Source organism: Glandiceps talaboti, chromosome 6 (genome assembly GCF_964340395.1).
Source record: "Glandiceps talaboti chromosome 6, keGlaTala1.1, whole genome shotgun sequence".
In the NCBI taxonomy this organism is placed as follows: domain Eukaryota; kingdom Metazoa; phylum Hemichordata; class Enteropneusta; family Spengelidae; genus Glandiceps; species Glandiceps talaboti.
The window spans coordinates 28,221,696-28,245,227 of record NC_135554.1 but is presented as its reverse complement, the minus strand read 5'-3'; the positions used below and the strand labels follow the sequence as shown (position 1 = coordinate 28,245,227).

Sequence of the window (23,532 nt, the reverse complement as noted above, 5' to 3'; positions counted from 1 at the left end):
TCAGACCTTCTTCACTGGAAAACAACTACGAGAACACTGCGATCAACAAATAAACATCTCCTATATGTACCTAAGTGCAAGCTGGAATCTTATGGAGGAAGATCGTTTTCTTCTGCTGCGCCTCGTGTGTGGAATGAACTACCAATTGAAATTCGCGAACAAGTTACAATTAGCACATTTAAAAAACACTTAAAGACTTACCTGTTTTCTAAAACATTTTGACTGTACAGCGCCTTTGAACTCTTGTCATAGTGGAATTGGCGCTATATAAATTGCATCGATTGATTGATTGATTGATTGATTGATTGATTGATTGATTGATTGATTGATTGTGTATGTGTGGATGGATGGATGGATGGATGGATGGATGGATGGATGGATGACAAATTAAAAAAAAACTGCTGGGTCGATTGTTTAGATTTTTGGTGGGATGCTACTTATTGGGTATAATTGGAGATTGTCAAAGCAAAATGAGCCGATTAGTGGTATGCAAATTAGGTTAAATGTGATTTTTAGATAAAAAACTTGAACTCATAAATTACCAGGCAGATTGGTTTGAAATGTGGTATGCCACTAGTAACGTCTTGATATCGATTTGTTTGAGTCAAAGTGACCAGCTGGAAAGTGATATGCAAATTAGATGGAAAATTGTGATTTTCAATTTTAAAAAACACTGAAATTTAGTTAGGATATCACTAGTAAATTGTCTTGTTTATTGTCCTGTTTATAAAATGAGTACTGTTTTCATGATCTTGTAAACACAACGGACAGGTACATGTATCATCTACATACTTGCACAGACGGAGTAAGTCGTCCGGTGTTGAGCGAAACGCGTTCACCGTCTGCAAGCAGGACTAGTACTTCTACTGTCAACTCTGCTGTCAACCTGGTACTCCTGGTAAAACTTAAAAGTTGTAATGTTGCTGCTAGACCGCCCGGGCCGCTCACTGTGAAGGCAACCAAAGGTCGCTATGCCCAAGGGCGCTAGTGCTATAGTGGTGTGAAAATCATTGGAGGGTGAATATGTGTTATCTTACTGTCTAGCTTCGGGTCATTTGAAATATATCAACTAATAAACGTTAAGTTATCATTATTTACTAGTAATATATCCGACATCGCCTTTCATCGAAAATCTGTATTTTACTTCCTCAAAAGTGCATATTCTAATTTTCGATGTGTTTGATTTGCATGCTCCACTTTCTATGACTACAATGAGTGGTTCGAGGCACAGGTGCGTGTAATATTTCCTAGATTGTTGTTTTCCAGGTCTACAGACTAAATATAAAAAAGCTCTTTTTTCTGTACAGGTAGGAATATATAGTCAAAATGTTGTTATATTTAGTCTGTGGACCAGGAAAACAACAATCTGAAATATTACACACCCCCATATGGTTCGAGGCTGATGAAACTTGAAAGGCAATGATAATTTACGCTGTAAATATTCATGACAATGCTTTGTTCGGTTTCACGCGGCACGTCACATACATTGTGTTCATTTACTTACGAGTCTGGCGACAGCGATGAGCGAACAACCCGGGCTATCGCCTAGTGTGCTAAAACTATCGTGTTTAACAGGATTGCCGACTTCGACTTCGACTATTAGTACCAGTGAGACCAAGAATCAAGGCAGGTCATGTGTAGCCCGTCTCCGCAAATAATTCTGTATGGCAAATGTAATCGCATTTCGTTGGCAATAACTGAACGTCGTTGGTGTAAACAAAGAGGTCTATTGCCCTCCTGTCGTACTTATACACCTCCTTGGTATAAAACACGTGGATCGGATATGGATATAATATCAACCGTGATTTATTTACAAACTACATGTTCACTCCATGAATGACACCCATGTAGTTTCACATTCTATTGTTTGAACTTAAACTTATCGAGCTTGATTCTATTTGCTTTTTAATCATGGATACATCGTCGGAAAAGGAAAGCCTCAGGCTGAACCAGAAGCCGGGTTGTTTGAATTCGTGTAGTAATGCAATCGTATCGGTTTTAGAAGGGGCGTTTTACAGGTGAGTGGTGAGAAATGGGGGTAACATTAACGTTACCCATCTTAAAACATTTTTTTAAACAATCGGCATAATACAATATTTAACTTGTTAAATAAGTGTTTGACAACACAGGAAGGTACACACCTAGCAATTACATAACCTCTGTTTACAGACCATACCAGTCACACACTTATTGCCTATCACCTCATTCTTTCACAAGAATTCGCTACCATCATAGCTGTAGTACACTTCTCCACATTCCCACCAGTGACCACCACCCCTTTCAACCTCCTCTTGGCAACTGACCTGGTCTATGGCACTTTGGGGGACCGTACTTCGTACTTCTGCCCCCATTCGCCTCCAACTGGCATCACTCGGCCTCCAACAGGCCCCCAACTTGCCTCAGCTGGCACCACAATTCATACTCACCCATCTTGCCATCGACCAGATCAGTAGTGCCCTCTGCCCAAAGTGGTTTTGGTTTATGATAGATTTATTTGACATGTAGTTACCTTTGCCTTTGTTATGCGTGTCTTGTATTATTGCTTTAGTATTATTTTATTTCCATTAAACATTTGTTTTCTAACTTATCCGGATGTGTGTGTCAAACAACTTGTTATTATTGAAATTGTAAAGCGAGCTGGATATGCGCTCCGATAACTCCGACACATTCATTTGTCAGAGTTATCGGAGCGCATAAATACAGAGCTATTAACAATATCTGAGTGCCCAATTTTGGTTTGCTTCCAGACTTGGTAGACTTGTTGGAAGATATCCATGGAGTACAATTCTACTATCCTTAGCAGTTGCCGGCTGCTTTGGGATTGGAATGCTGAGTTTTACGGAAGAGAATAGAAGAGAAAAGCTATGGATACCCATAGGAGCCAAGTCACTTGAGCATCTCAGTTGGATTGAGGAGAACTTTTCCAGTGATTTTAGAATAGCAGCATTGATTGTCGAAGATGGTAATGTTCTAACGCCAAGTGTACTGCAAGGGGTAAGTTCTAACGCCAAGTGTACTGCCACGGGTAAGTTCTAATGCCTATAGTGTACTGCGAGGGGTATATGTTCTAACGCCAAGTGTACTGCAAGGGGTAAGTTCTAACGCCAAGTGTACTGCAAGGGGTAAGTTCTAACGCCAAGTGTACTGCAAGGGGTAAGTTCTAAGGTACTGCAAGGGGTAAGTTCTAATGCCTAGTGTACTGCAAGGGGTAAGTTCTAATGCCTAGTGTACTGCAAGGGGTAAGTTCTAACGCCAAATATATACTGCATGGTATAAGTTTGTTATCGACGGCATGATTACACTGCCATTGAAAAATAAATAAAAGCATGATCAACATTAAAGCATGGCGATGCATTTTGACATCAACCTTTTTGTTGACCCAAGATTCATTTTGAACAAAGTGACATATAACATATAAAAGGTGTAAGATTCGGGCAAAAACCGGACGTCCAGTTATTGCCTGGTGGAGAAGTGTCCAGAAAATGTCTGGTAATTACCTAAGTTACACGGGCAAAACCGGATGTCAGACTTTTCTCCGGGACACATTGGTCAGCTTTTGAGTCCAAGAAGTGTCTTGTTTTGGGCTAAAAAGTATTGTGCTTCCAGTGTAATATCCAAATTCAGCATTGATAAACAATTCTGTCAGATGCAGGTCAGTTTCTCCAGCCTTGAGGGGGGGGGGGGGGCATGGATTCTTAAATCTGGCCGACAAAAAGTCACTGACCCCCCCCCCCCCCATATGTAAAACCAAAAACAGGCTGACCCCCCCATCACTAAATTCTAAAACATGATAACCCCCCCTCCCCCCCCCCCCCATACATAATATTTCAATGACAGGTATTTTTGATCGTGACTCAGTGTGGACTGCTTGACTGTCTTGCATCTACTTAAAAATATCCAGGGTTAGCACTATCATAGATATAATTATTGACCACACTGGGTAAATATATTCCAAAAGGAGCTTAATAGCATCTTGACAGTAAAAGGTAGGGGGAAAGCTTGAGAAGGGAATATGTACATCTCTTATGTGGGTCCTAGGGGTCTCCCCCTAGATGCCCTGGAGTGTTTTAAATCTGAATAGTTAATTTTGAGAGTATTCAGACCCTTTCAGAAAATAATTTCCAGCACCAACATGTAAAAAGCAACTACATGTACATAGGGTTGAAATATTTTTAAATATAGTTTGATAGCAATAGAGGTAATATTTCCAAGCTTTACAAAGCTAACATAAATGTAAGTTTTAATTGAGTTTCCCTTGTCACATAAAAAATGGCCCCGTAACATTGGTATAGGGGCATTAATATTGCATGTATAGTAAAGTCACCGGTATGTTAGAGAACTTTAGGTGGTCATACCTAGTGTATAATAGAAACTGGAATCTGATGAGATGTGGTGATTTGTAGTGTCAGTAACATGTAGTGTCCAAAATAGAAAGTGTTATTAATCCCTTTTGACAAGTTCATACTGACGAGTAGAACAATTTAGATTAACTTCTTTTATAAACTATCTATGAAGATTACCACTACGAAACCTTCAAGTTCACTTTTGCCCCAAAGTACAATATAAGTGAAGCATTGATTGTGAAACAGCCAAGCATTTATATGACATGTTCTGTAACTAGTGTGGTAGCTAGGTAATACATGTATATGTATATGTATAGTTATGTTTGAACTAATAAGTAATATTAAAGAATTCATGTAAGAAACAGGGAAAAGAACAAATATTTACTTGTACCATATTTCAGACAAGGCTGTATGTTATTGTAGAAAAACATTTTTTTCTTCCATCACAATCCAAAACACAATGACCCCCCACTCCACAATTTTCAAAACAGCATGACTCCCCCCTACTGCCAATTTCAAAAACGGTGACATCCCCCTGGCCGAAGAAACTAACCAGTCCCTTAACTGAAATGACCTAGTACTCACAATATCACTCTTTCTTGGGTTGGATCGACCAAAGTGGTGGAATTAAATGATTATTTATTACTCACAATATCACTCTTTCTTGGGTTGGATCGACCAAAGTGGTGGAATTAAATGATTATTTTTGCAAAAACTTAGAAGCCAAGCTTGCATGTATACACTTCAAGTTGTTTATTATGATCCAACTTCAAGGTGGGCTATTGAATTTTTTTTTACCTTGGACAGTGTGATTCTCCCGCCTCTACCATCAAGATGAAAATGTAAACATGTATCATGAAGGTCAATTAAAAAATAAAGAGGTAAAATAACAATGAATGATTACCTGACATCTACATCAAACTTTAATAAGATTGATAGCGACTGAACGAAAACTGAATGTTAAAATTTTGACAAATAAAGTTAATAATGACCGAGCAAAAAACGAATATGAGTATTTCTCAAAGTGTCAGCTACCAGATACATCCCGTACTTTAAAATTGTTTAGGAATTTAAGACAATTACAAACCGGATACATTACCGGACAGTGAAAATTGTGACCATAGTCGCTGACCCATAGTCAACTTTACTAAATATATCACCATGCTAAATGCTGTATATTGGCTACAAACAAAGTGTCTCATTATATGGAAATGTATGCTTCATGCTTGATTAAAGCCCGTTTTAAAATCAGGCACAGTCTCATGATGAAATGACTTAAATGGTCATATATAGGTATACACTTACACAGCTAAATTGTTTTCAGTGTGTACTAGTTTATTTCACTGAATCAACAATGTTGTGAACCCTAGACATAAGACTCAACTGCCACTAACACTGGCATATTCCACTTTAGTAGGTTTAAGATTAAGGTCAAGGTCAAAATATGTTTTGATTGTTTCTCAACAATGAATAAGGTTTACACTTGAATCCTTACATTTTCTTAAAGGACTATCCACATATTCTATTCTGCCGATGTGTTTGTTTATGTGAGTGTCTGAAAGTAAAAGTGAGAATGTGATTTTAAAGTAGTCAAAGTAAAGCTTGTCTCCCTAAACCAATAAAAGAACACTTTAAAAAAAGAAAACACAACACCAGCTTCCCAATTCAATATTTTATTACATGACACCTTATAAGGAATAGATATTTTTTAAAGGAAAAAAAAGTGAAATTAGACAATACAAAAATATTAAATACTTGTAAACAAATAAGGCCTACATGTATTTCAAGTCCCTGTGCTTTAGTTGTCTATTGTAGTAGAACAAAAAGGTGATAGGCAGATTGCTGGACATAGTTTCCGTTGATAGTGTATGAAATGATCTTCTCAGAACACTAAAGAACATGACAATCAAGTTACATCTAGTCTAGCGGGATCCTCTTTTGAACCGACATCAGGAGTTTAACAAAGTCAGAAGACATATTGTCACACCAAAATCGTGTATATTCTCACTTTTACTTTCACACACTGTGCATAATTTTTAACAAACACATTGGCAGAATAGAACAGGGGTAGTCCTTTATGAAAATGTAATGGTTAGTAGTGTCATGGCAGTATCACCCACTTCCATGATAGGGTAAACCCTATTCATTGTTTGTATTCATTGTAAGTGATTTGCAATAAATATAAGTTTAGTTTTGCATGATTCATTTTATCTATGTATTTAAAATATCATTGATAGTTCACCAAGCACAATTAATTTTTTCAAGCAGCCCCCCCCCCCCCCCTTCACAGTTTATTTTAGGCACCCCCTCTTTTGTGCTGGAATATTTCAAGTATTCCACTCAATTCTCCCCCGAGACGTGTAGTGAATGCAGCCCATTAAGTTATTTTAGAGCAGAGATGTCGTGTTTTTCATGTCGAATAAAGTAATTGTTATTATTAATAACTAGATAAGAAATGAGAAAAATCCAGATCTTTTTATTCACAATTTTTTCTTTGTACGACCACAGGAAATTTCATTGGCAGAATAAAGTTTGCAAGTCAGTGTGAGTCAGATATCAGTATTAGCCTTTTGCCAAGATCTGTACAATTTAGTGGGTGCACGGTTTATTATATTCTATAGCTGAAAGGCATGAAATACTTAGATGTTCATATTATCAATTAGTATGCATATGCACCTAAGAAATAAAAACCCCTAAACTTTAACTCATATTTGGGTACAACAATCTCAGGTTAAACTCATTTAAAATCAAGGAAACCACAGCCACAGTACAAATATTTCAAATACAAGTTAATATGGCTGCCTATAAAAGATTGGTTATATTCTTGAAAACAAGATGATGAATCCCAAAAGGTCATTCAAAGAACTATGGTACATATTTCATATGGTAACATTGAGAGAGATCTAAACAATTTGATTTTCAGTCAAATTTGTTGCTAAGGTCAAGGCACATAGATTCCAACTTGAAGAATCAGATCAAAATGTCTGCCAATTACATGTATTAAAAACACATTCATTTCACTAAATTTGCCTCTCTCTCTCTCTCTCTCTCTCTCTCTCTCTCTCTCTCTCTCTCTCTCTCTCTCTCTCTCTCTCTCTCTCTCTCTCTCTCTCTCTCTCTCTCTCTCTCTCTCTCTCTCTCTCTGTCTCTCTCTCTCTCTGTCTCTGTCTCTCTCTCTCTCTGTCTCTCTCTCTGTCTCTCTCTCTCTCTCTCTCTCTCTCTCTCTCTCTCTCTCTCTCTCTCTCTCTCTCTCTCTAGATGTTGACTGTTGATCAAGCCATAAAATCAATCAGTGTGACAGGAGGTGATTGGGGAACCCTTTGTTACAAGTAAGTACATTATCATATTAAGTATGTGTCATTATTTTTTTACTGTGATATGTTTAATTTGGCACTCATAGATTTTAGTGAATATATAGACCTTTTTGACCTGATGTTGGTTTTACCTTATTTTGGCATATCAGATGTTTTAACTTAAGTTTTGTAATTTACATATAGCAACATGGCAATTGTGTTATGGTTCTCACCTCATTAAATAAGTCTGCATTTATTACATGTGCTACCGAAAAGTTTTAATTAGGCAGCATGCTATAATGTTTTACAGCTTATAAACATATGTGACAACATTACCCTAGAGACAGAAGATACCCCATACACAGCAGTCCATTCACATTTCATGGTTCGCTAGCCACAGCAGCACTGCCAATGTCATATATTCAAAAGTATTTGGATGACAATTGATGTAATACATACGTCCCAAGATTATAACCTCCATTCACAGATCAAGGTCCATTCAAATTGCATGGTTTGTTAGCCACAACAGCACAGCCAATGTCTTTTATATTCAAAATTAATTGAAGAATGGCCAATGTAATGACGTACCATCCCAAGATACCTCCATATGGATCAAGGTCCATTCAAATTGCTTGGTTCACTATAATCATGATAGCACGGCATTGTCTTTTATATTCAAAAGTAACTGGATGACAGTTGATGCAATTTGTCACAATATGAAAAGCCAATGATTATGAACTACAAAATAAGCCCCACCACACTCTTCCCCCTCTCAACACTCTTGGTACGGTTTTCAATTCTCACCATGTTTCTGATTCAGAAATAACCCAGTGCACTCATTTGAAAAGCAAAATTATAGAAAGTAATAGTAGAAGGGAGGTTGCCCTTAGCTCTGCATACTTCTATTTTGAACTTTATTGTTAGTTTGAATGTATGTTTATTCATGCATTACTTCAGCAGCTGTAATACAGACTGTTTCAGTGTTTATATTAATATTGAATTGGTATGGGACAAACACTTATAAAATTATCACATTTTTGTAAGTTAACAGTCATAATCTATAAATCAGTGTCTTTCTCTTTGTTATGGAAACCAAAATACCATTTGGTCAATAAATTGTTTGATGGTCTGAGGTTTTACAAAACACCTTCCATGCTGTGTTTCTGCTAAGGTTTGAGAACCTGGTAACAATAGAGGGAAATCTGGTAAAATGGACAACAGTAAATTTGCTGACTCAGACTTTGCTGACACACCTTAAGTGAGAATCAAAGATCATGTGACACAATTAATTTTAGGATTATAGTGAAAATAGTCTCCTCTTTGGGTAGGACTAAGTGAGATTTGAACCACTTACTTACTTTGTTTCTTTGTTTATGTCAATGAGACCATTATCAACAGTTTGTTTGTTTGTTTGTTTGTTTGTTTACAGAATCGCTGGTCAATGTTGGGCTAGCAGTTTATTAGAACTGTGGTCATTCAATGAGACCATTATCAACAGTCTAACAGAGAGTGACATATTGGATATGGTGAACCAGGAAAATATTATAAGGTAAGGAGAGAGATTTCACACGTACTAGCTATCACCCTATCTTGGGGCTGTTATCTCTGGTAGGATGGACTTGCACTATAATGGCACAATTAAGTCGTAGGTGTCAGGTTGGCTTTAGAACTTAATCGTTTAATTCTGTGATTCTGTAATTGTGTGAAAACCCTCTTCACTTCTACTTGCAGTTAGTGTCTATGGCAACTGAGTTATTTCTCATGGTTGGTTAATAAGTGAGATGTGTTTTTAATACAATATTTTTATGTATCATTTTTGGAATTAATGTTCACAATGGCAAGGTCATAGCAATCAGTAGATGCACGTTATGTTCATAATACCTGCCACTATTGCTTGGTTCTGTAAATTTATGAAGGTTTGGGGAAATTAATTATTTCTAAGTGTATATAGTTTCTAAAATTTAGGACAGAATACTTCCAGCTAGGCAGTCCACCATTTCATGAAAAATACCTAACCGAACAAGTCTATACCTTCACCTAAACTACCTCTGCCTAACTAAGCTGTGAACTTTGAATTCATTCCCATTGAGTGTCCTGATTGGCCAAATAACTGACATGGGAAGGTTTTTGGCCAATGGCAGGCATCCACATATGTACAGTCAGAATATCACTTAATTGATTGGCTTCTTGGAGCATCAGACTAGCCGCCATGCCTGCCTCTAACAGCTAGCAGAGACAATAGCTTGTTGATCTGTTTGGCTTTTATGAGCAACAATTACCAGTACAATGAAAAGTTGAACTGCAGCAACTGACCAGCCTGACGCACTATTCTGAGAAAAACTCATTAGGTAGTATTTCCTCTTGAACTGCTAACAGTTAACATAACCAATGGTGGCATGCATGTTCTCAGGATATGACTTGTCATACAAAAAGCAAGATGGCTGCCGTGTCTGCGTAAAGTCATTTCATCAGCGAATGCAATTTTGAGTTTATCATAACAAAGTCATTTTTCAACCCATTTAACCAAGAAAGTTCACTTACATTATTGTTTACTTTCAAACTTTGAAAGTACAAAACCATAAAGGCAGACATGTATACTGATTACTGGTAAGATTATTGACAGCGTGTCCTCACGAAACTGTAATGGTATGTTCTAATTGGCCGACTCATCCTCAACAATAAATACCCAAATTATTCAAGTGTCTACTCCCATATTATCAGATGTGAGCTATCTTTTGAAACCTTGACCTTTAACCTTGACCTTCAGGGTCAAATATCAAAATCAAGCTAATTTCTGCCTATCGCAGACATAGACACGACGACAGTTGGCATGGTGATATCACACTAAACTCTTGATTCTTTTTCATTGCAGTCCTGTATATTATACACCCATAGACATCGACAGTTGGCTTGGCGATATCACATATAACAGTACTGGTAGCATTATTTCAGCTCAAGCTACTGGCATGAATTACTTCCTAGAAGACAACAGGGTATACAATCCAGAAACTGCCAATGATGTAAGATATACAATTTCAAAATATTTTTTAAATTCATATTTTGTTTGTTTCACATATTCAGTCATTCACTTCTAAATCTACAATTATTAAAGTTCCCTCTGAGATTTTTGTACTTTTCAGTGAAAAATCCAACAAATCTGCAATTACTTATCCAAGTTTAAATCCTATCTGGTACAGATTATAAACTATTGCTAATTAACATAAAACTCAAATAATAACGGTTTGTTTTTTTGTATTCTAGAGAACTTTTTGACTAAAAAAAGCATGGTTTAAAGTGTTGCCAACGGTTGTCCTGTTTACATGTTTATTGTTTATTTTCCTTTTCAGGATGACTTGGTGGCTAATGCCTGGGAGGAAGAATGTGTGAATTTGGCTTTAGCAGGACATGAAGACATTTCATCAGTATATGTATTCACCGTTTTTAGGTCAGTCATGTCATGGAGACAAAAATCCTCAAAGAACTACTTTTTATGAAATTATTACAGTCAGATGTTTTCTTCTTTTAAATTTTCATACAGAAGAAAGATACTTTTTAAATATGGAAAGTTATAACAATTATTTCTTTAAATTATTGTACTATAAACACTACATAACAAATTTGTTTTAATAATTTGTGACATCTTTTTTTTTAAAGTTATGGTGAAGAAACTCTTAAAAGTGCTCAGGGTGATGTCACTTTCTTATCTGCTGGATATACATTAATTATTGTTTATATTGCTATAATGCTAGGCAAGTTCACCATGATAGAACACAAGGTAAGTGTTAGATTCACTTTGTAGAATTTCACATGTAAGTGCATGAAGTCTACATGCTTATATCCATTTACTTTTGAATCTGAAGATCTCTTCCAACGTCTAGGGAAATCCATTTCTTTACAACAACATTCTTGTGTTGAATTTTTAAATTACTACCAAGAGATGTATTTGAATCCATTTCATGCAATGAGTGTGCTAAATATAAACCAATGATGTTGTCATGGCCACACAAACTGGAAGATATATAGGTTGGACTTAATTAAAAATGAGTCAATTACAAATGCCTGTTAATGTCTGATGGATTACTACTGACATTATGTGTTAAACTTCTTTGCATGATGTCTAGCTAGATTTCCATCTAAACAAATCAAGTTTCCCCAGTTGTTGGAAATGATGGCTGTGGAATGAAGATTTAGTTGATAATTTATGAATTTACAGTGATACTTATCAGTCATAAAAATAATGATCAGTTTCTACAGTATCAAATGACTGTAATTTAGACATTAAAGGAGTACAAGATTTGTCAAATTATCAAATTTATTCTGTGTGTATTTTCTCTCCATTCCACAGTTTTACATTGCAGTGGGAGGTATAATTGTCATTGGTTTATCTATACTTGTAGCCATAGGTTTCTCCTCAGCCTGTGGTTTTTCTTATGGTCCTGTCCATACCGTCTTACCATTTCTACTGCTTGGTAAGTTTTCATCTTTTTTATCTTCTATGTGCTGTAAGAAAATATTTTCACTCAGTAAGTTATAGTTTTGAAGATATTATGAATCCCAGTGTCAACTTTCAAATTCCATGGAGATTAAAGACAGCTAGACTATGTATTGACAACTATATAATGTACTGCTTTGGGGCTTATGAATCAACAACAAAACAAAGACATATCACTTCTCATCCCAGTCTTGTGGCCATCATATATATACTCTATCACACTCTTTTAGTGCCCTCACTTGAGAAGGACCAGAACTTTTGCTTTAGCAATTTCTGCATGCAACCATTGCGAAGGGGAAGCTTGGGTGTCTCAGGGAGGGCCACCACCCCCCCCCCCCCCACAATGCACATTGCCCACCCCCACTTTGAGACAAAGTTAATGAAACAGTGTAAGGTCACTAACATGGCGATCAGTAATGGTACTATCTTAACATTCAAGTAATGAATTATGTAGGATAAGTCTTTTGTTCAGGACCAGGTTTTTCTATAGCTGTGCCAATTGAAGACAAATATTTTATTTCACAGTTTAATCCAAATTTAATATGAGCACAGCACTATAGCTCTAATAACATAACTGTATGGTTGCCACAGTACTGTGATACATGTGTACAAGAACATCAACAACACAGTTATTGCCTTTATCGATTTAGAATAAAATATTAAAGGGGAACATGATGATCACTGCAGGAACAATAAAGGTATTTTCATAAACTATTGGGTTCTGGAGTCATTTCATAATTTCACAATTTCACGTCACACATGTACATAATTTTAATTTGGTTGTCAAGAAACACCAAATTAACATTCTTTTTCACTGCTATTATTTCCTTGAGATAAAGCCAGATAGTCTGGAGTCAAATAAAGAAATAACTCTTGGAAATCATGAATATGTGCACTGTCATGAATATTCAGTTTGCATGTAATATGAATATTCATGTTCGGTAAGACCCATGATGCAAAAGAGCAGTCGAGGTGAAAAAGAGTTTCAATTTGGTGTTTTTGATTATGTTATGTAAAATCATGAAATGACTCTCCAGAACCCAAAGTTTTAAGAAAATACCTTATCCTGGACTGGCGTTGCCCTTTGCATGTGTTTAATTATGTACACAAGCTTATAAATATTTCTTTCATTTGAACAATAGTATTGATAGATCTGTAAGAGTGGTATTTCCTTATGATTTGAAAGAAATGATCATTTAATATTGAAATCAAATAATTTTATATTGTGTTCTATGAAGAGGAAAAGTCATCTTAGACTAATTTTCAAATTATATTGTCTTAATATATACTGGTATATATATAGGTATTGGTGTTGATGACATGTTTGTTACTGTACAAGCATGGAATAACCTATCATATTGTCTCATATATATGTAGGTATTGGTGTGGATGACATGTTTGTTATTGTACAAGCATGGAATAACCTATCACCACAGAAAAGGAAAGCTGAGCTGCATGAGAGAGTAGGGGAGGCACTTAGACATGCAGTGAGTATTGATCAACTGGCTTTCTGTGCCAATGTACACTCTAAACCAATTTGACGTACCACTGATGAGTCGCATATAATGTCTTGTTACCCACCAAACTTTAAAGTTCCCTATCTCTTTCTTTGTGATGCACTCACATGAAACCTAGTGTTTATCATTTAGTGAAATTGTGAAATAAATTACTTGAGACATGCAGCATATTCTGCACATCAGTATGTGTGACAGTATATACATTTAATACATGTAGATGGATGCATAGATTGAATCACATAAACTACCAGTGACTTACTTCAGGCTTTATCTGGAAGGATAAATTTGACCAGTGTTAAACAGTAAATATAATAGCTGGTAGAGAGGGCAAATTGAGTCAATATATGCAAGTTGATCAAATCATAAATATGCCATTAAGTTAAGTCATAAAATATGCAATTTGAGTAATCAAATTTATGCAAGTTGGGTCAATAAATATGCAATTTGAGTAATCAAATTTATGCAAGTTGGGTCAATAAATATGCAAGTCATTAATGAATAAATATGCAAGTTAAACTCACCTTTGCTGCAGTGGTAATTCTTGCCATCAGGGCTCGTTATTTTGCTTAAGATTGAAATTCTGGAAAACTGCTTTGATTAAATTATTCTTTTGCTTAATTTAAAAAATTCCAACATTTTTACTTTTCTGTCTCTTTTTCACAGGGTGTATCAATAACAGTAACCTCCATCACAGATTTTGTGGCCTTTGGTATTGGTGCTACAACCATCCTACCTGCCCTCCGTTCATTCTGTGTTTACTGTGCCATTGGTATCTTTTTCCTCTTCTTCTTCTGTGTCACGTTCTTCACCGCATGTCTGACAATTGACCAGAAGCGCATTGACAACAAGAGAAATGCATGCTGCTGCTGTTATCAACATGGACCTGATTATCAACAGTGCTGCAATAGAACAGATATAATGCAGGAATTCTTTAGACATGTTTACAGCAACTTTTTAATGAAACTACCAGTGAAGGTATTTAACTTAATGGTTTTTATACAAAAAAACAACTTTTACAAGGCTGAGATTCAAGTTTGCAATTAACTTTTGACCCAAATTATAATTTGACAGTATGTAAACATAACTATTGATAAGACTGTAAACCTCTGCAGAACTTTAAAAATAGTGGGACCAAAAACAAAAGAATGATCCTATGTAATCATTTTGGCTGTACTACTGATTATAAGATTAAGTTGACATAAATGCAAGAATTTGGGATGGAGTCCCTGACTTTCAACCATAAATCTATATAATACTTATAACATATTGCATTTCACATCTGCAAATAAAACACCAATATTGTTTGCATTCTTTCCTCAGATTATAGTTGTTATTGCATCACTGGCTCTGCTTGGAGTCAATATATGGGGTTTAATAAACCTGAAACAAGAAGTTCAGTTTGAATGGTTTCTACCAGACGATTCCTATGTCATAGAATTCCTAGATGCTAGTGAACAGGTACTGTGCAAGTAAACAAAAACTAGCTTGAAGAAACTTGTATACTCCTGTAGCAAAGACCTAAGATCTGCACTTGGAGGGTTGCCGAACAAAAGCTGAGTATGAAAGTACCTCTGATGCAGTTGACAACGCTTTTGGTGCTATGGGACCTATTGTCACTTTTAAATTAGCATAAATGCCCAATTGTCTAGCAGCTAGATGATTACAACAGTGAATGCAATCTACTGTATAATAGAGACACATGTATTGAAGGTAGAGAGTTAAAGTATAGCGTTGGGGTGTGTGTGTGTGTGTGTGTGTATATACATAATGAAAATGCGATATTTCTTTTTCTTTTTAAAAAGGCAAACAAAATAGAACTTTTCAGAGAAACTCATGGATCAAATTCCACATACAAATAAAGAAAATTATAGCATTCATGATTTTATGATTTGTAATTTTCTTTGTATTCTAAAAAGTTCAAATGAACACTTGAAATGGGGATGTTATTCTTTGATAAATATCAGATGGTCCATAACTAGATGTGTGTTTTGTTTACAGTATTTCCCATCAGAAGGTTTCACAGGAGATGTTTATCTTCGAGATGTTGACTATTACACAGAGTATGACAAGATAGATGATTTATATGATGAACTAGAAAACAATGACTATGTACTGACTGTTGATAGTTGGTTTGAAGATTTCAGGGTATGGATGAAGAACAACAAGGATAGTGATCCTAATATGGGACCTGGTAAGTATTAGGATATTAATTATAAGAACTAGGTTGAATTTTAAATAGTAATTAACACATACCAGCAAGTGAAATTTTGACTTGTTGTTAAGTTTATTACTCCATCCACTCATTTGTCCAATCCTTCACATGTTTATTCATTATTCATCGTGACCATTCATCACCGATAGAAAAGTTTTCATTTTCATGGTGCATTTCCAAACTGTATAGAATACAGACATGGCATTTGTAGGAGCCTGAGTGTCCCCACAGCTCATTTGTAATTATATATTCAAATTTGTGCAAGCTTATGTCACTCAGCCTTTCACTATAGTGATGTTTTAATCTGTCATGTGATTTGATTCTGACCAATGAAAGCTTGTTTAAGAATGTTGAGGTGTAATAATATACACTGATTGCCTGGTAGTATTAGTAGTCATCTATTACCACAGCTTGGGCTGTTATGAAGCAACTATTTCACGAGTCTGAAAGCCAAGGGAAATAGTTGCCACAATGTTAACTGCACTATAAGTGCATGAATAAGACAATAAGAGTTTTGTAACACATTCTTTGCAAGTCCCATGCTACATGAATAGTGCCCTTGTGAAAACCGAACGCAAATAGTGCTGTTATATGCAAATTGAGGTCACTACATAGTTCATAGTCCATTGCAATTACCACATATCCGATCTAAGACAATCACTGAAGGCTATATGAACACAATGTGTTTTATAAAAACTAAATATACACCAGTGTTCTGTCTTCTGTGAAGTTCAATGTCCATATTCAGAAATGAAGAATATGTGGTGGCCTTATGGCTGATGTTGTCTCATCGGTTAGCTCTGAAAAATATTGTAGGTTCTTCCTTGGAGTCATGAATATTCATGATGTTCTCCTACATATACATGTTTGGTGACTCCCAATGTGCATTCAATGCCCATTGCAAGGACTGACTGAAAGAGAAAAATGAACGAGAAACAGATCAAATAGTAGGTTTTTATTGGCAACCATATGTAATATGTGATGTAAATATTAAAATCATGAAATGACTTAATCAGAATTCATACCTTGCAAAAATGCCTTTATTTCCTGAAGCTTTTAACATGAACTGCTACTTGGAAATGAACTGTTGAAACATTCGATGTTACTTTGTTCAAGAAAACTCCAATCTATTCTAAAATTGTAAAAATTAGACATAAATCAGGGGTTCTCATACAAACTTTTGAAATAGATGTCAAAATTTATCAAAATTCGGTCATTTTAGTCTGCAATATGGCCATTGATTACTGATTTTACTCTATGGAAAAATAAAAGTTTGTCAATTTCCTCAGAAACAAGATGGTGGATCCCAAAATTTCTTCTTTTATGTATTTGAAAAGGACCAGAAGCAATCTGCAAAGTATGCAAAGTTTAGAGACATTTCAAGAACTTTGCTTTTCAGTGAAGTTGGTCCCAAGAGGCTGAGAGGTGATTGACTTTAAAGGGTTGTCCCAATTATTCTACCTTAAATTGGAGAGGTCATTGACTTTAGAAGGTGTCAAATGGGGTTCTGTGTACAAACACTGATAGGTGTTTTATTCTTACAGATAATATACCAACTACAGAGATTGTCTTTTATACTTGGGCTGTAGAGTTTTTATCAATGACAAATGAAGGTAGAAGACATTCAGATGATGTCAAAATGTCAGGGGGAAATATCACTGTAAGTAAAATATTGTCATTTGTTTTTTTGCTGAAGTCAGCAGATTGTTGTGTTAATGTTTGATGTATTATGCTAGATTTTGATAGTACTATGTTATGTTTAGTTTTGCTTGTTATTGAGTTATGATTATACAAATATGATATTCTACCTCTCCAGTCAGAATTTAGTACAAAAACTACTTGAATCTACTACTAGTTTTGCATGACGAGTGAACTTTTTCAAGAAGTTTGAATTAAATTGAATGTCCAGGGCTGATATTTATATGAAATGTAATGGTATGCTTTTACACCTGATACAGATTCTATAAATAATTGTGGCACCAAGGGAAAATGCTTCTGATAGTTACGAATTATATTTACTATTATTTACATAGCAATAATCCTAATATCAGAGATTTGTTTGATATTAGTATTCCAGGTTAAATTTCCAGTTTATTACTTTGGAAGAGTCATCAGAGAAGATTGCTGCCAAAGAAAGCCTTTATAAGCTTATTGATGATATTGGGTTTTCATCAGATGAAGCTGCATTTGCGTACAATGAATTCTTTCCTAATTGGGATGCAAATAAGGTAAAATATATTTACCAGCTACTCGAAATCATTTCCTTGCAGTAGCAAGTTTAATTTTTGCATACATTTCTTTCCTTTTTTTTTTTTTTTTTTACACATTATTGAGTTACAAACATTGACTTGGGTCTGTGGTGTACACAGTAGAAAAACATGGTAAAGTTGACTTATTCATTAAAATGCCAAAATAATTTTTCATCCATATGCCCATCATTTGAAACAGTTGTCTTTTCTACTCATCAAGTGGTTGTAATGATGAAATAATTGTTTAATTTTGTTTTCATGTTTTGATATAACAGGTAATTAAGGAGGAATTATACCGTAATTTAGGTCTAGCTATGGCTGCTGTCTTCTTGGTGACTTTGATATTAATTGCAAATCTGTGGACTGCACTACTGGTATTCCTATGTGTCATTGTTTCATTGGTAAGTAAGATTTTATACTGATTGGTTGGAGTTCAGCGGTCATTAGTCAGAGGATGAGGATGAGTAGATGAAGAAAATATTAGGCATGTAATGATCTTATCAGCAACATGCAAATTAGGTGTAAAAATGAGAATTTTGGTCAGAAAATCTCAAAAAGTACTTAGTTGATGGGGGCTGACATTTGTTGACATCTAGACATGCTATCCTGCAGATGTTGTTTAAAAAAATATTGACACAATTGGCCCTAGCAGCCGTGACCATACTCGTACCAACAAGCAAATGCCAGTATAGTTTGCTAAAATAACATCATCTGGTAGGCAAGTCATTAAACATTCCAACAATAAATGCAAATGTACCTAGCAACAAGACCACACCCATAGCAATAGCCAAACAATGGTGTAGATCACAAAGATAACAACAAGGATTCATAGACAAGTGAACAAACATTCTAAAAATGTATGCAATAGTGCCTAGCAACAAGACCAAGCTTAATTAGACCATGCCCATAGCAACATCAAAATGATGGTGAATATGGTAAAGATAACATAGGGCTGGATAGGCAACTGGATAATCATTAAGCAAATGAACACCTATACCTAGCATGGATAATAGCATGTGGATAAAAGCTTAACAGTTGTCCTACAGTGCCATTAGTGCCATTTTCTGAAGGTGAAAATGAAATGTTTTGAAAGATATGTGTTCAGCACAATAAATTAAAATCTAAAATTGTGATTGAATTTTGATTGGTAGGTGGATGTTATGGGAATGATGTATTTCTGGGGATTAACTATAGATACAGTGACAACCATTAATCTAATCCTGGCTGTTGGATTAACAGTGGATTATTCAGCTCATATTGGGCACACTTTTATGACAACAGTTGGTGACAGAAACCGTAAGTCTTCCTTGTGCAATTTGTTATTTTAAGCCAAGTACTGTGACAGGAATGTTAATGACATCAACAACTTATTAAGGAAGTTTGAATTAAATTTGCTCATTAGTACTGTGGTATATTGTAATGTATGTGTGTGATGTATGAGTGTGTGTGTGTGTGTGTGTGTGTGTGTGTGTGTGTGTGTGTGTGTGTGTACATTTGTATACAGTACTATATGTATGTATATATGTATGTATGCATGCATGCATGCATGATGTATGTGTGTGTGTGTGTGTGTGTGTGTGTATGTATGTGTGTGTGTATGTATGTATGTATGTATGTATGTATGTATGTATGTATGTATGTATGTATGTATTGCATAATGATTTTCATTTGAATCATTTATTAGATGATTTCTTGTACATTTAGCCATAATATCATTTGATGTAATTGTTCTCACATTACAGGTCGTGCTAAATATACACTAGGTGAGATAGGACCTGCAGTGTTCAATGGTGGAGTTAGTACATTCTTAGCCTTTGTACTTCTTATAGCATCCAACTCTTATATATTTAAAACTTTCTTCAAGGTGAGTATAAAGTACTTTGATGATTTTATTTATTTGTTCTTTGGTTGTTAGGTACATCAAGCTATAAAATACAGCCCATTTCAAGTTACCATTCACTGGCTTTGTGTGATACTACCATACACAAACCAATAAGAAACTCTATATAGTACACTTTTAAAGTACCAAGATGAAATGCATATAGTTTCTGGCAACATTTTGTCTGAATGAAATGAACTAAAATACCACCATACAGACATCAAATGCAGACATCAAAATATTGATCTCAGTAGTATGTTCAAATAGTTTATTTCATAATAGACAAAATGTAGCAAGAAGTTGCAGTTTTGCTATCTTATCTTTGTGTAGAATATGCAGTTTCTTATTGGTTTCTTCATGATTTCGTCAAACAGAGCAGTTGAGAGTGATAACTTGAAATTAGGCTGTACGCAATAATTCAAACTGGGATATTACTGACGTATCATTAATGAAAATTTGGTTGAAAAGTTGTATTCAGTTCTCAGTGAGTCATTGATTTAGATAATAAATTGCCTGTTATCAACAAATTAAATGTACATCAGGTTAATTATGAACTTGGCAACACTTTTGCATACAACTGCGAATTTCATTTTTATCCTGACATTAATATCTAATTTATGTATAGTAAAAACATACATGAATTATTTATTACCAGTCAGAAAGTAATTAAGTTAATAGATGTAAAAAACCAGAGGAAAAAAATGATGCAAATATATATCCTGAATTAAACTTGGATGTAATTGTGTTTACTTTTATAGATATTTTTCCTTGTGGTACTATTTGGTCTTTTCCACGGCTTAATGGTTTTACCGGTACTACTAAGTTGGATTGGTCCGTCACCTTACAAGTCAGCAGAAGAAAGAGGAACAAAGAGGGACAATGTCATTCAAGTTGTGGGTGCTGCGGAGATTGTGGATGGATATGACAATCCCTTCTATATCCCAAGACCAAACCATGTTATTGTTGCCAATGGTGACGCCGTACTAGTCATGAACAGTGATGGAACACAGGTACAGTCTGTTGCCACAGCAACAATGGACAGTGATGATGCTGAGGTTCACAGAGAGATAAATATTGATGATGCAATTAATGATGCTATTCACGAGAAACTTTTATGAGACTGTTGATGAGAAAATCCCTGAAAATATTGATGACGCACAAGATGACAGTGATGATGAAATATTTATCTATAGTAACTTAATTGTTCTTTTCATCTCATCACTGCCATCATAAATGTTTGCTTGCATCAAATGCAGCCTCAGTGTTTCACTGTCTGTGTTACCAAAGTACTCTGTCATGCCTGCAATTGTCCTCAGGGTAACCTAGCATGTTTGAACCTTAGCATCAAATGAATTATTGTCTAACATACACTCAACAATGCAACAAAATTAAAAATTAACATCAAATCGACACCACATTTTACAGCCCCAGTTGCAGCTAATTTCATGCTGTGTATGGTTACTGCAGTGCTTGTATGCACAGTGCATACATGCACCAACCTGTTATGTGCTGTGTGTATGCAGTTACTGCAGAGCTTGTATGCACAGTGCATTATGCACTAACCTGTTATGTGCTGTGTGTATGCGGTTACTGCAGTGCTTGTATACACAGTGCATACATTCACTAACCTGTTGTGTGCTGTGTGTATGTGGTTACTGCAGTGCTTGTATGCACAGTGCAATACACCAACCTGTTGTGTGCTGTGTGTATGTGGTAACTGCAGTGCTTGTATGCACAGTGCATTATGCACTAACCTGTTATGTGCTGTGTGTATGTGGTAACTGCAGTGCTTGTATGCACAGTGCATTATGCACTAACCTGTTGTGTGCTGTGTATATGTGGTTACTGCAGTGCTTGTATGCACAGTGCATTATGCACTAACCTGTTATGTGCTGTGTGTATGCGGTTACTGCAGTGCTTGTATGCACCAACCTGTTGTGTGCTGTTTGTATGTGGGAACTGCAGTGCTTGTATATGCACAGTGCATACACCAACCTGTTATGTGCAGACTAGTGCATGTGTATGGTTATATGCAGTACATACACCAACTTGCAACATGCTGTAAGTGTGCATGGTTATTTATACCATGCTTATATGTGCAGTGCATGTGTGCACAGTGTAAACACCTGTAATATGCTGTGGGTGTGCATGGTTATTGCAGTGCTTGTATGCACAGTGTAAACACCTGTAATATGCTGTGGGTGTGCATGGTTACTGCAGTGCTATATGCACAGTGCATAGGGTAGACCAACCTGTTTTGTGATGTATCAACTTGTATGAAGGCAGTGCTCATTTCCTATAGAATATTGCTCCACAATAGCCAAAAAAGTTCAAAATGATTTTTCAAACTCCCATGACAAGCATATATTCATAGACATGGTTTATCATTATTATACGAGCAACTCCAACTATTGATTTTTCCCAAATATTCCTGGAGTTTTATAAATCCTTATTTCTGTTTCTATAGTAACAATTTTCATCATTCTATTCACAATTTAATATTTGGTACAGGCAGGTAAACAAACAAACAAACAAACAAACAAACAAAATAAATAAATAAATAAAGTAAACAAACTTTGAATTGTTTCTTTAAATTTACAGACAGTTATACAGAGTCAACCAGCAAGTCGTACTTCATCTCCTGTGAAACAAACTCAGAAAAGGAAATCAAGTGACATCCCACTGTACGGACGACCTGAAATTCCACCTCCAGATTATGACATGCCCCCTCAAGGTCAAAGGTCAGGGAGGTCATCAGGTTCATGGTCACCAACAAAGACACACAACAGATTTCAGGCAACAGCTGACTTACCCAATGTGGAGATGTACATTGTAACACACTAGGTGTTTATTTGTGCATGAATTTATGTGCCAAAATTTGAATGTTAACGTCACCATATGGATGAAGAAAAGAGCTAAAAAATGTGTAGAGTAGTATGTACAATAACAAACATTTTACACATATATCAGTATATCACTATTTATTGAGTTGCAAACAAGGACATAATATGTTATTTCACATTGATTGTTCAAGTACAAGAAGCCAATGATAAAATTGGAGTGCACTCCTTAGTTGATGATATTGATGGCGTGTTTATTGACTCTGCTCCAAAGGAGAAATTTTGATTTGTAGTGATCGAGAATCCATGCCATGGACATTATTCTCTTTATAATTCTCAGGGTATTCAAATTTTATAAACAGGAGTTATCATCAATGTTCATATTATATTATAATTCTCAGGGTATTCAAATTTTATAAACAGGAGTTATCATCAATGTTCATATTATATAATTCTCAGGGTATTCAAATTTTATAAACAGGAGTTATCATCAATGTTCATATTATATTATAATTCTCAGGGTATTCAAATTTTATAAACAGGAGTTATCATCAATGTTCATATTATATAATTCTCAGGGTATTCAAATTTTATAAACAGGAGTTATCATCAATGTTCATATTATATTATAATTCTCAGGGTATTCAAATTTTATAAACAGGAGTTATCATCAATGTTCATATTATATTATAATTCTCAGGGTATTC

General features: G+C 35.4%; 1 protein-coding gene across 1 annotated transcript; it reads left to right on the top strand.

Annotated features, from left to right (window-relative positions):
* Nucleotides 1-1,911: 1,911 nt before the first annotated feature.
* LOC144437057 (patched domain-containing protein 3-like) lies at nucleotides 1,912-22,829 on the top strand. Its single transcript, XM_078125925.1, has 19 exons — nucleotides 1,912-2,018; nucleotides 2,748-2,994; nucleotides 7,602-7,672; nucleotides 9,066-9,185; nucleotides 10,509-10,656; nucleotides 10,984-11,081; nucleotides 11,291-11,411; nucleotides 11,982-12,105; nucleotides 13,506-13,615; nucleotides 14,309-14,620; nucleotides 14,966-15,103; nucleotides 15,644-15,836; nucleotides 17,402-17,517; nucleotides 17,927-18,085; nucleotides 18,382-18,507; nucleotides 19,258-19,402; nucleotides 19,849-19,970; nucleotides 20,744-21,040; nucleotides 22,587-22,829. Exons 1-19 carry the CDS (start codon nucleotides 1,912-1,914, stop codon nucleotides 22,827-22,829), a joined length of 2,997 nt encoding a protein of 998 aa, XP_077982051.1.
* The last annotated feature ends 703 nt before the right edge of the window (nucleotides 22,830-23,532 follow it).

Coding starts and splice junctions, on each gene's coding strand:
- LOC144437057 (XM_078125925.1), top strand. CDS start 1,912: ATGGATACATCGTCGGAAAAGGAAAGCCTCAGGCTGAACCAGAAGCCG. Junction 14,621..14,965: donor TAATGAAACTACCAGTGAAG/GTATTTAACTTA, acceptor TTCTTTCCTCAG/ATTATAGTTGTTATTGCATC. Junction 15,837..17,401: donor TGATCCTAATATGGGACCTG/GTAAGTATTAGG, acceptor TTATTCTTACAG/ATAATATACCAACTACAGAG.